Source organism: Bombina bombina, chromosome 3 (assembly GCF_027579735.1).
Source record: "Bombina bombina isolate aBomBom1 chromosome 3, aBomBom1.pri, whole genome shotgun sequence".
NCBI classification, from domain to species: Eukaryota; Metazoa; Chordata; class Amphibia; order Anura; family Bombinatoridae; genus Bombina; species Bombina bombina.
In genome coordinates this window covers 207,234,620-207,247,210 of record NC_069501.1, presented here as the reverse complement: position 1 = coordinate 207,247,210, position 12,591 = coordinate 207,234,620, and the positions used below count along the sequence as shown (strand labels likewise).

Here is a 12,591-nt window from a genome sequence, read left to right as displayed (position 1 = left end):
TTATCTATCTTTTAAACAATAAACATTCTGGAGTAGACTGTCCCTTTAAGTCACTCTTTTGACACCAATGAGCTACCATGTTTAAAATTATGTTCAGCTAAATGAGCAACTCTGCTTCACAAATTGCCACGGATATTATTGCCCCCTGGAAAAATGTCTGCTGATGCCCATGATCAGGCATGTTATTACACCGGGAAACAATTCATTATAATTTTTATATGAGGGTCAATGTATCATCAGTGTTTGAGTTAACACCAATCAAAGCAATGTTTTTCATTTCTGGTTATATTTTTCTGTAAATCTCACAACATTTTGGTGAGGATCTCAGTGTAGTGTCTGAATATGGGCTTTACTATGGAGTCCATTGCTGAAAATGCTGCAATTGTTAGTTACAGAGTAGAAACAGATCAATACTAGTACCAAATCTTATAGATTTATATTCATAATATGAAATACTGTTATAGACGGAAACACTGACCTCAAGATGGATAATATATGGTTTTGCAGTAGAAGCCTCTGCAAGCTCATTCATTTGCTTTATGATCTGGCCAGAAACAGAACAATTGTTGGAACAGGCAGCAAAGGGTTAAAAATTGGCATGCTGATCCAAAGGGCAAGGCAGTTATTACATGAGACAAACCAGGTCCTAGAAATATGCTGAAATTTGTAACAGAATAGTCAGGAACATATGATCTTGTGGAACAGGGCTGTCTGGAGCATGTTCCTCTTGAGATTATGCACAAATTGGAACAGATAAAGTCATTTTACCAAAGAAAAAAAAGGATAAAAGTCTGCCCAAAAGATTAAATGAGAAGAGAATAAATCAAACTTATACAATAATGAGAACATGTAGAGATTTAAATATCCCAGTGAAATAAGGGGTTAAACAATGAATAGAGATGCAAAAACAAACAATAGATCTGTGATCAGCAAAGCAAAGAGGACTAATTGTAGTTACTGGACTTTATTTGGACAGTGCATTTTTATGATTAAACAATTTCTGCCTCTGTGGTGATGTCATCTCATAAGGCCACTGTATTCTTTCCATTCTAGGCTATGCTGTATTTTTTATGATAACGATTTCTGTACTTTATATTTTCATAGTTTTCATATTAGTTATCATTTGAAATCTGCTCTGTTAAACAGAATGTGTGGTGTTTTAAAATAAAAAAAAAGCTTCACATTGTACCAATAGATGGTGCTATTGTCCATGTTTTATCTCAAAATATATGTATATAGGATAGTAAGACTCTCAAACTGTCACATATATTTTATTGTTTAAGGGAGTTAAGGTTGTTTTAGAATTGAATATTTAGTAAATAAACGTTGGGACAACCTGAATGTTAAACATTCTTTTTATATATTTTTTTTTATATTGTTTTATTTTTTCATGTTTTCCTTTGCTAAGGATATAGTGTCACCACAATACAAGATCCACAACTTTACATTGGGGGAGCTCCACGACACAGCAATGTTGGGAAAGTCCTAGTTTTTGAAAAAGACATCACAACTTACCACCTGATCCAAAAGTTGATGGGTGAACAGGTACAGTTTTATTTAAGTCTCAATATTTTAACAATAGAACTATAGAAGCTGAAGCATAGGACGTATCACTATGTTGCAACCAGGGGCATATTTAGTTAGTTTTTGTGCCAATCTAAGCATGTCAGCTGTGTAGCAATTAAATGGCATTACTTTATTTTACACTCAGAGTCACAGATAATATCAACACTGAGAGCTTGATGAACTAAATCCCTCCACTCTGGCGAGATTATCTAAAAAATCTCATCAGTACTGCGAGTTCCCTCAGATAATTTTATAAAGGCAAATTTTAACTTGAGAGCTGTTAATTTTGCTATGCAAGGTCCTGTGTGTAATTTAGTCACACCTACATTACAATATAATGCTAAAAAATCCCAACAATATTGTATGATTTCTCTCCATGCCGGCAAACGTTTAATCATTGGGCCCTAACTTACAAAAGTACTCAGAGAAAGTCAGAGAAAAGTACTCTGATTAACACATGCACACAATGTATCCATACATCTTTCAGAAACACTTTCATACAGACATACACATTTACTGTATACATTTTCTGACACTCAAATTCAGAAATGGCTTTCACCAGTTACGTCATATTATTCTTTGCAGCTTATTCATCTCAGTCATTTTTAATAAATGTTCTGACAAACTGCCTAACAATTAGTGAGACTGGCAGCTTTCACCTAGCTTTTCATGTGCTTGCTGGATTCTAAGAGAAAGTTGCTCAGTCCTATAGAGCGCTCCTAACCTAATCTTATAGTGAGATATATATACGGAAATGCTTGAAAGTGATGCAGCGTATTAGTAAAACACTGACTCGAATATATCTCTTTGTAAAAAAATAAAAATGTTTTTCCTCAAGATTTCCTCAACAACATCCTCTTGTAAAGGACTTTTAAGCATCCAATCAGGAAGTTTGTCCTGGAACTTTCAAGGGAGTGTGCATCTGGCATGTGCAGGCTCAGCCATTTTATTTTCCTCTTCAGTTTAAGGAAGTATACTATGAAATATTGAAACAATAAAGCAAAATGTGAACTAAGCACTGATGATGCTGATTGGCTAATTATTTGTCACCATGCAGAGGACAGGTAAAGAGTAGCTGAAAGCTAACTGTTCACAGAACACTTAGGGGCCTATTTATCAAAGGTCTTGCGGACCTAATCCGACAGTGCGGATCAGGTCTGCAAGACCTCGCTGAATGCGGAGAGCATTACGCTCTCCGTATTCAGCATTGCACCAGCAGCTCACAAGAGCTGCTGGTGCAACGCCGCCCCCTGCAGACTCGCGGCCAATGGGCCGCCAACAGGGGGGTTTCACTCAACCCGATCGTACTCGAGCATCAGAGCAGGCGGACAGGGTTATGGAGCAACGGTCTTTAGACCGCTGCTCCATAACTTCTGTTTCTGGCGAGTCTGAAGACTCGCCAGAAACACGGGCCCGCAAGCTCTGTTCGGAGCTTGATAAATGGGCCTCATACTCTGGTTAGCTGGAAAAAAATCTTTAATAAAATATCTTCCTTTTTACATAGAGATGCTCATGTCTCTACTTGAAAGAAAAAAAGCATGGTTATTTAAATGATAGGGTTACCTTTAATACATTAGCCATGGTAACTAAAGGTCAGGTTCTAACTACTGGATGCTAGGTTTAGAGTAAGAGAAGAACTTTAAATATCTGCAGCTATCTCTGCCAAAATACTAGCAAGGCTATTCATTGGTGAGAGGAGAATATCTTCTCTTAGAAGACATAACTCTTAAAACAACATACTTTTGATGAAAATGACAGTTATTTAACCTACTTGATACTCATTTAATAATAGGAAATGTAGATCGGCAAAAATTTGTGCAGTAATCATTAACAAATTAACCCACATATGGAAAGGAGGATAATCTCTGCTTTTAAATAATGGGTACAGCTCTAGCATTGTTAGTGTAAAGATGTTATTTAACAACCCTGATACTAAGTAAAGAGGAAAACCGGAAGTTGTGATGATGGTCCGTTGTGTTGTCAAATCTGAGACCATTTCATGACATCAAAGATCATCGTTATCTATGTAAACTTTTTCAGGTTTAAGGGACCCCTAGGTATTTCAGGAGTTTGGTGATCCACTCTGCGCTTAATATTAATTTCCTTCTAAACTATTTCAGGGCTTTGCATGTAAAGAACTGTTGTGTGTCAACCTATCAGAAAACTCTTTTGTATTAGTTATGGCATGATTTTTGGACATTTTTATTTGATTGGTTTTGACGCCTTTCAAATTGATCTGCAAGTTTTTCCTCTTTCATGATTCAGACAGAGCAGGCAATTTTAAGCAACTTTCTAATTTACTCCTATTATCATTTTTTCTTTGTTCTCTTGGTATCATTATTTGAAAAAGTAGGAATGTAAGTTTAGGAGCCGGACCATTTTTGGTTCAGAACCCTGGGTAGGGCTTGCTTATTGGTGACTACATTTAGCCACCAATCAGCAAGTGCCACCCAGGTTCTGAATCAAAAATGGGCCGGCTCCTAAGCTTACATTTTTGCTTCTCAAATAAAGAAAAATTGATAATAAGAGTAAATTAGAAAGTTGCTTAAAATTGCATGCTCTATCTGAATCATGATAGAGAAAAAATTAGGTTTCATGTCTTTTTAGTATCTAACTATCATAGATATAGAAACTATGAAGTACCTAAATAAAGTATAACGTGTGTGTGTATAGTCTGACTTCCTCTTATATATAACCATGATGTGGGTAATAAGACATACTATACAATATCTGGGAGTACAATGCTACAAACATCTGCATATCTTCAGTGCACTTTTCTTTTTTTGCAATAAGCAAAGAGAATCCCCTACTAGACAATTAAATAATTCTAAAAATACTTAATCAATTTACTTCAAATACTGCAAAGTACTGCAGCTTTTCTAGTCACTGAGAGTACCCATAAAACTGACTCATTTTAAAGAATCCAAAGTTACAAGCTCCTGAAAAACTAGGTAGAGAGAACTTAAAGTACCATGCAGATACAGTATATATATATATATATATATATAGAGAGAGAGAGAGAGAGAGAGAGAGAGGAGAGAGAGAGTTAGTGAGAGAGAAAGAGAGTGTGAGAGAAAGTGTGAGAGAAATAGAGAGAAAGAGAGAGAGTGAGAGAGTGAGTGAGATGCACATAAATATAATATACTTCTTCTAATACCTCAGTACAATAGGAACTGTCTGAATATAATTAGTTGGAAGTGTAACATTGTATTTATAGCATACATAACACAATTAATCACGATTGTGCTACTATAACAAACATTAGAACACTAAAATAAACATCTTTAACACATTTTGTGTTCTTTGCTTTCTACAATACAGCTTGGATCCTATTTTGGTTCTGAAATCTGCTCTCTGGATGTCAGGGGCGACGGGAGGCTAGTTTTCTTGCTAGTGGCTGCTCCTTTCTATCATGTCAAGGGAGAAGAAGGAAGAGTTTATGTTTATAAGCTGACTGAAGAGGTAAAATCAAGTTGTCAGTACTTACCATAAATACTGTAACTATAAAAATATTTTCTGTGATCCAGATTAGGGCAAATTGTTAAAATATGAATTTTTGGGCTAGATTAATTAAAACTCACAGCTCTGCCAAATGTATATTCATGCTGCATACCATGTATGCGTGTCACCAGTATGCCTTATGTGTTTCTTTGCTTATAAGATGAAATAGGACACCATGGAACAAAATAAATGTGATGATAGTAAGATAGCAGACTCATGCCATTTGTAATGGAGTTTACATGATAGGATTCCACCATGCCCATGTTTATTAGTTTTATTTATATATAGTTTATATAAAAACTTTAATCCCATTGACAATATGTATATATATATATATATATATATATATACTGTACATATATATATATATATATATATATACAGTATATATATATAAATACTATATATACTATGCTATATATATATATATATATATATATATATATATATATATATATATATATAGTAAGATACACTTTTAACATGCCCAAACAAAGCTGTCAGCACATACTTTATTTAGCCTCATCTTTTTAACATTTTGTTCTATTAAAAGCCATGTGGGGTTGTCCGTATGTTACTGATTTAGTAATGAGAGATATTTCACTGTATTTTTATGCTCACTGTAAAACTCCACAGGGGCCACATTATAACAATGCCTGTTTGCATTAACTGATTGTAATAATTAGATGAGTTATTTAGTTTATTCTGACTGAAACAGGTTTGTGTAAGTAGTCAAAAACATTTCAATCCTTCTCATATGGTCACTAGTGACATTATTATTTGACTGACACCTAGGGTTGCCACCTTTCTTGAAAAAAATACCGGTTATGCTCATTAGCATAGATTTGCATAAAAATTATACAGCATAACTCAGAAATTAAAGCTGCTAGGACAAATTTTAAAGGCATGTTTGTTTATAATGTAAGTGTTATTATTCTACCCATATCTCTATTTAAAACCTGCCTGTCTTTTATAAAATGTAGCTTAATCCTCAGTGTTTGGCTGTCTCGTATTTGCTAAAAACGCATCCTAACAAATAATATAACATAGCTAGGTCCCTTGTTGGCCACAGTCAGGTTACTTGCCTTCATTCCTGTGTTTGTGTGTGTGGGAGGAGATAGGAAGATATGTTTATGCAGCCCAGGATCAGGTTCAGGAAGTTTGTCCTGGAACTTTCAAGGGAGTGCACATATGGCATGTGCAGGCTCAGTCACTTTATTTTCCTCTTCAGTTTAAGGAAGTATACTATGAAATATTGCAACATTATTGTGAAATCTAACAAGATCACAGTAAAGCAAAGTGTGAACTAAGCACATATGATGCTGATTGGCTAATTTATTTTTTACCATGCAGGGGACAGTAGCTGAAGGATAACTGTTCACAACGCACTTACTCTGGTTAGCTGAAAAAAATCTTTAGCAAACAATAATAAAGAAGATGAGGACTTTGAGGTAGATTTATCATAGTGCGAGCGGGCATGATACGATGTAGCGTATCATGTCTGCTGCTCATTGATAAATGCAGACAGCATACGCTGTCGGCATTTATCATTGCACGAGCAGTTCTTGTGAACTGCTGGTGTAATGCCGTCCCCTGCAGGTTTGCGACCATACGGAGCTTGATAAATCGTCCCCTTTATGTAAATAATTAGACAGATAAGATAATGAGGCATTCTCTCCCTACCGGGTCAGCCCATTGTATTGGATTGTGGTGTCAGTTAGCAGAGATAGCTATTTCATAAACAAAAATATACCAAACGGAAAAAAAATCTTTTTAAACCATTCAGCTAGTAAACAAGTAATTGGAAACACATTATGGAGAAACCAATTTTACAGTGCACTGTCCCTTTAACTTAATATTTGCAAAAAAATATGTGCATGTTAAAATAGTGATAGTCTTTATGACATTAATGTACCTCGACCATAGTATTTCACGCAGTAGGCAATTAAGATTCGGGGACCGATTTATCACTGCCCGAATGGGGCCGTATACACCTGTTTCCGCGCGAGGGGCGGCATTGCACAAGCATTTCTAGTGAAATGCTTGTGCAATGATAAATATATCTGTTCGCACTTTTCATAAATCTCCACCCTCTATGTAAGAGTAGGTTTATAAAGCTCATCATATCTTTGATGTTGCAGCCATGATCTGCGAGTAGCTGTGCAGTGATGCATTATATGCTGTTTGTCCATGACTCTGACTTTATTTATTAAATAAATATACCCAGGATTTTATGATACAGTCAGAGATAATATACATTATAAGTATTTTTATATGCTTTATGCCCTTGACTGAATATAAAACTATATACAATTAATTATATATGTGCATAACATATCATTTGTTAAATCCAATTAAAAATCTGCAAACAAAATAAATATTTTAAAAGCATTTTAAACTTCCACATAGTTTCGCTGTTTCAGAGCTCGTTGATGAGAAGTGATCTCCTTTCCTGTGGCCAATAAGAAATCACATATCATTTTACCCATCATGCAGTGCCTGCAATTCACTGTGTAATATTCCCACATTTACTCCAGCCTCTGGTAGATTACAGAAAATGTAGGAAATATAAATAATAATTGTACATTGCAATTTTGTTGTTTATACAATGCTTAATTAAATATGTTATTGTCGTTTTCAGCTTTACATACTTACCCGCCCACACAACAAAACTCTAGTTTCATTGGTAGCCAGATATTAAATCTGCAGCTTTCTCAGTTCTTTCCAATCCAAATAGTGCCAATCTATATCCACAATGTAAAATTATATTTTTTAGTACCTCAGCATAGATGTTTTTTAAAAGGTGGAGTTGTTTGAGTTTTCAGTATTCATATGGAGCCAGTTTGGTTAGAAATCAAAGGGTGTAGTGATATCTTAAGAATACAAGGGCGTTGTCATGACAGGCATAGGGAATGTGAATGTTTATGTATGAATACGTAGGCGATGGGCATCTTGGGTTTGGATAACCCAATAGGTAAAAATACAAGGCGCAAAAATGTATCAAGGGGTTGCATTTGTTTTTATTTCACTGATTTAAAACTGTCATATTTTAATCGTTTTTATGTGCGATCGGATAAAAATTCTAGTAAACAAGCAATTTAGTCTTTCCGAATGCTGAATAATTCTATACCTTTTCCAACAGAACAAATTTTCAGATGTTGACAAGATTCTGGAGCAACACAGTTATGCCTTTTCCAGATTTGGATATGCTATAGCCAATATTGGTGACATTAATCAAGATGGATACCATGATGTTGCAATTGGAGCTCCCCTTGAAGGCCATCTTGAAAATCCATATTCTTTTGGAAGTGTTTATATATATAACAGTGACAAACATGGTCCCCGCAGTTCTCCCTCCCAGGTTTGTAAATGTGTATAGTGCATATGTATGTTTTTAATAGTAAACACTGTATATGCCTTACAGTAGAGTAAGAATGTAAAAAAAAAAAAAAAAATAAGACATTATGGGCGAGTGGAGCGCTATTTTAACGTGCATCAGTAAAGGTGCAAGCTTACGGTTTAGCTTTGTGCTTAACGCAATTAACCAGAGGTCAGACTTTTGGTTAATTAAAATAAATGTGCCTCAATAGCCCCCAAAATAAAGAGGACAGTTCATTATTCTAAAATAAAATAATGAGCATCTTTATTGATTTTTTTTTTAAAATATGCATGGAGCAGTTATAAGGGGTTAAAGTGAGGGGGTGTGGTGTGTTTGGAAAAAAAAACAGTCTACACCAGAATTTTTATTGTTTTAAAAGATAGATAATCCCTTAAATATCCATTCCCTAGTTTTGCATAACCAACACAGTTATATTAGTACACTTTTTACCTCTGTGATTACCTTGTATTTATGCCTCTGCAAACTGCACCCTTATTTCAATTCTTTTGACAGACTTGCATTTTAGCCAATCAGTGCTAACTTCTAGGTAACTCCATGTGCGTGAGCACAGTTTTATCTATATAACAAACATGAACTAACATCCTCTAGTGGTGGAAAAACTGTCAAAATGTATCTAGATAAGAGGCGGACTTCAAGGTCTAAGAAATTAGCATATGAACCTTCTAGGTTTAGCTTTCAATACCAAGAGAACAAAGCAAATTTGATGATAAAAGTAAATTGGAAAGTTGTTTAAAATTTCATGCACTATCTGAATCATGAAAGTTTATTTTGGACTAGACTGTCCCTTTAAGCTGAATGGGGACTGTGTTTTTACTGTAAATATATATGTATATGATTTTATATATATATATATATATACATGTGTGTGTGTGTGTGTTAATGTGTGTAATGCACACGCAGGAGTGCAGAATACCACTCCACTCCTAATCTAGCCCTGAATGGGGAGAATACGTAGACGCAGTCTCGATACCCGAAGTCCTGAAGTTAGCTTGCCTGAGTCTTTAAGTGGCACGCTACCTTTATACTTCTAACATATAATGCGCGCTCCAATGCCGCTGCATTCATTTTTAACTTTGAGTACAGTTAGCGATTGAGGGAAAAAAATGAGTACTCCACCTGTTATCCAAACCAAAATATGTTACCAACTGAACTCAATTTTCTTTTACTTAACTTTCACATTTGAAGATATACTGGCATAAAATGGATTTGATAATATCCAAGACCCCAATACAGTTGATAAGGAATCAAAAACACTTCTCTGGAATTTGAAATATGTCCTTAACAATCAAAAATAAATTGGGTGTGCATAAAAGTAAGGCCCTGATAGTCCTCTTTATTTAGGTAGGATATTCTAAAATGATCCTTCAACACTGCGAGATCCCTAGTGACATTTTCTAAAGGCAGATTTTGCTTTACTTCTCCAAGGGGTATTCCTTTTATTTCTGTATTGAAGAAGAGACAAGCCCAGTGCAATATAGAACTGTATGACACGAGAGTTCTGCTGCATTTACACTTTGTGCTTTGTATTTTATATCACTTTACACTGATTAAATTGTATTACATTTAAACTTTGCACTTTCTATTTTTTATTTTGTATACAGCAATGTATTTAGAATTTTGATTTTACAAATTTTGACTATAAAGCTGACTTCACAGGGGCAGAACTCATTTAATTTTCTAAGAAAAGGGGAGGAACCTGGAAATCCCAGAGAGATGAGAGATGCCTTCCAGAAAGTAATAAAACTCTCTGGGATACAAACTTTCACATGTGAGAGAGAACATAACTGAAAAACCCCTGGGGCTGATATAAAGGCCTCTATTTATCAAGCCGTCAACTTACCTGCATTTGACGGAACCAATACGCTCGCCTAAGTTCGCCTAACATCGCTGCCGCGGACCTGAATACGTTCTCCAAAGTTACCAAAAAAGCTGTCAAAAAGCCGAGCACCAAGTACGGGGCGATGAGCAGCGGACTGTTGTTAACTAACAGTCATCGATCTCACTGCTCTTTGGATTTTTTTCAGCTTTCTTGGTACCCTGTCACTAAACACCCACACTATACTATATGTTTACCCCCTATACCGCTGCTCACGGACCCCGCCGCAACTAAATAAATTGTTTAACCCCTAAACCGCCGCTCACGGAGCCCACCGCCACCTACATTATACATATTAACCCCTAATCTTCCGCCCCCTATACCGCCGCCACCTACATAAAGTTATTAACCCCTATCCTGCCGCTCCCGGACCCCGCCGCAACTAAATAAATTGTTTAACCCCTAAACCGCCGCTCCTGGACCCCGCCACAACTAAATAAATTGTTTAACCCCTAAACCTCCGCTCCCGGACCTCGCCGCCACCTACATTATATTTATTAACCCCTAATCTGCTCCCCCTACACCACCGCCACCTACATTATATTTATTAACCCCTAATCTGCCCCACCTACACCGCCGCCACTATATTAAATGTATTAACCCCTAAACCTAAGTCTAACACTAACCCTAACATCCCCTAACTTAAATATAATTTACCTAAATTGAAATAAATTATTCCTTTTTAAAACTAAATACTTACCTATAAAATAAACCCTAAGATAGCTACAATATAACTAATAGTTACATTGTATCTAGCATAGGGTTTATTTTTATTTTACAGGCAAGTTTGTATTTATTTTAACTAGGTACAATAGTTATTAAATAGTTATTAACTATTTAATAACTTCCTAGTTAAAATAAATACAAAAGTACCTGTAAAATAAAACCTAACCTAAATTACAATTACACCTAACACTACACTATAATTAAATTAATTACCTACATTAACTACAATTAACTAAAATTAACTAAAATTATCTAAAGTACAAAAAAACCCCCACTAAATTACAGAAAATAATAAAATAATTGCAAGTTTTTTTAAACTAATTACACCTAATCTAATCCCCCTAATAAAATAAAAAAGCCCCCAAAATAATAAAAAGCCCTACCCTATACTAAATTACGAATAGCCCTTAAAAGGGCCTTTTGCGGGGCATTGCCCCAAAGTAATCAGCTTTTTTACCTGTAAAAAAAGTACAATACTCCCCCACCAACATTAAAACCCACCACAAACACACCCAACTCTACTCTAAAACCCACCCAATCCCCCCTTAATAAAACCTAACACTAACCCCTTGAAGATCACCCTACCTTGAGAAGTCTTCACCCAACCGGGCCGAAGTCCTCCACGAAGCCAGGCGAAGTGGTCCTCCAGACGGGCAGAAGTCTTCATCCAAGCCAGCCAGAAGAGGTCCTCCAGATGGGCAGAAGTCTTCATCCAGGCGGCATCTTCTATCTTCATCCATCCGGCGCGGAGCGGGTCCATCTTCAAGACATCCGACGTGGAGCATCTTCTTCCAACGACATCCGACGACTGAATGACGGTTCTTTTAAATGACGTCATCCAAGATGGCGTCCCTTGAATTCCGATTGGCTGATAGAATTCTATCAGCCAATCGGAATTAAGGTAGGAAAAATCCTATTGGCTGATGCAATCAGCCAATAGGATTGAGCTCACATTCTATTGGCTGTTCCAATCAGCCAATAGAATGCAAGATCAATCCTATTGGCTAATTTTATCAGCCAATAGGATTGAACTTCAAACCTATTGGCTTATTGCATCAGCCAATAGGATTATTCCTACCTTAATTCCGATTGTCTGATAGAATTCTATCAGCCAATCGGAATTCAAGGGACGCCATCTTGGATGACGTCATTTAAAGGAAACGTCATTCAGTCGTGGGATGTCGTTGGAAGAGGATGCTCAGCGTCAGATGTCTTAAAGATGGACCCGCTCCGTGCCGGATGGATGAAGATAGAAGATGCCACCTGGATGAAGACTTCTGCCTGTCTGGAGGAGCTCTTCTGGCTGGCTTGGATGAAGACTTCTGCCCGTCTGGAGGACCACTTCACCCGGCTTCGTGGAAGACTTCAGCCCGGTTGGGTGAAGACTTCTCAAGGTAGGGTGATCTTCAAGGGGTTAGTGTTAGGTTTTATTAAGGGGGGATTGGGTGGGTTTTAGAGTAGGGTTGGGTGTGTGGGTGGTGGGTTTTAATGTTGGTGGGGGGTATTGTACTTTTTTTTTACA

The 12,591-nt window shown here is 36.4% G+C and overlaps 1 protein-coding gene across 1 annotated transcript in view; it reads left to right on the top strand.

Moving 5' to 3' along the window:
- Window positions 1-12,591, top strand: part of ITGAE (integrin subunit alpha E) — a 258,148-nt gene that overhangs the window by 123,747 nt on the left and 121,810 nt on the right. Inside the window, exons 8-10 of the mRNA XM_053705219.1 lie at window positions 1,409-1,545; window positions 4,888-5,028; window positions 8,210-8,428. Coding sequence (XP_053561194.1) covers window positions 1,409-1,545; window positions 4,888-5,028; window positions 8,210-8,428 — 497 coding nt within the window. The remainder of the gene's footprint in view (window positions 1-1,408; window positions 1,546-4,887; window positions 5,029-8,209; window positions 8,429-12,591) is intronic.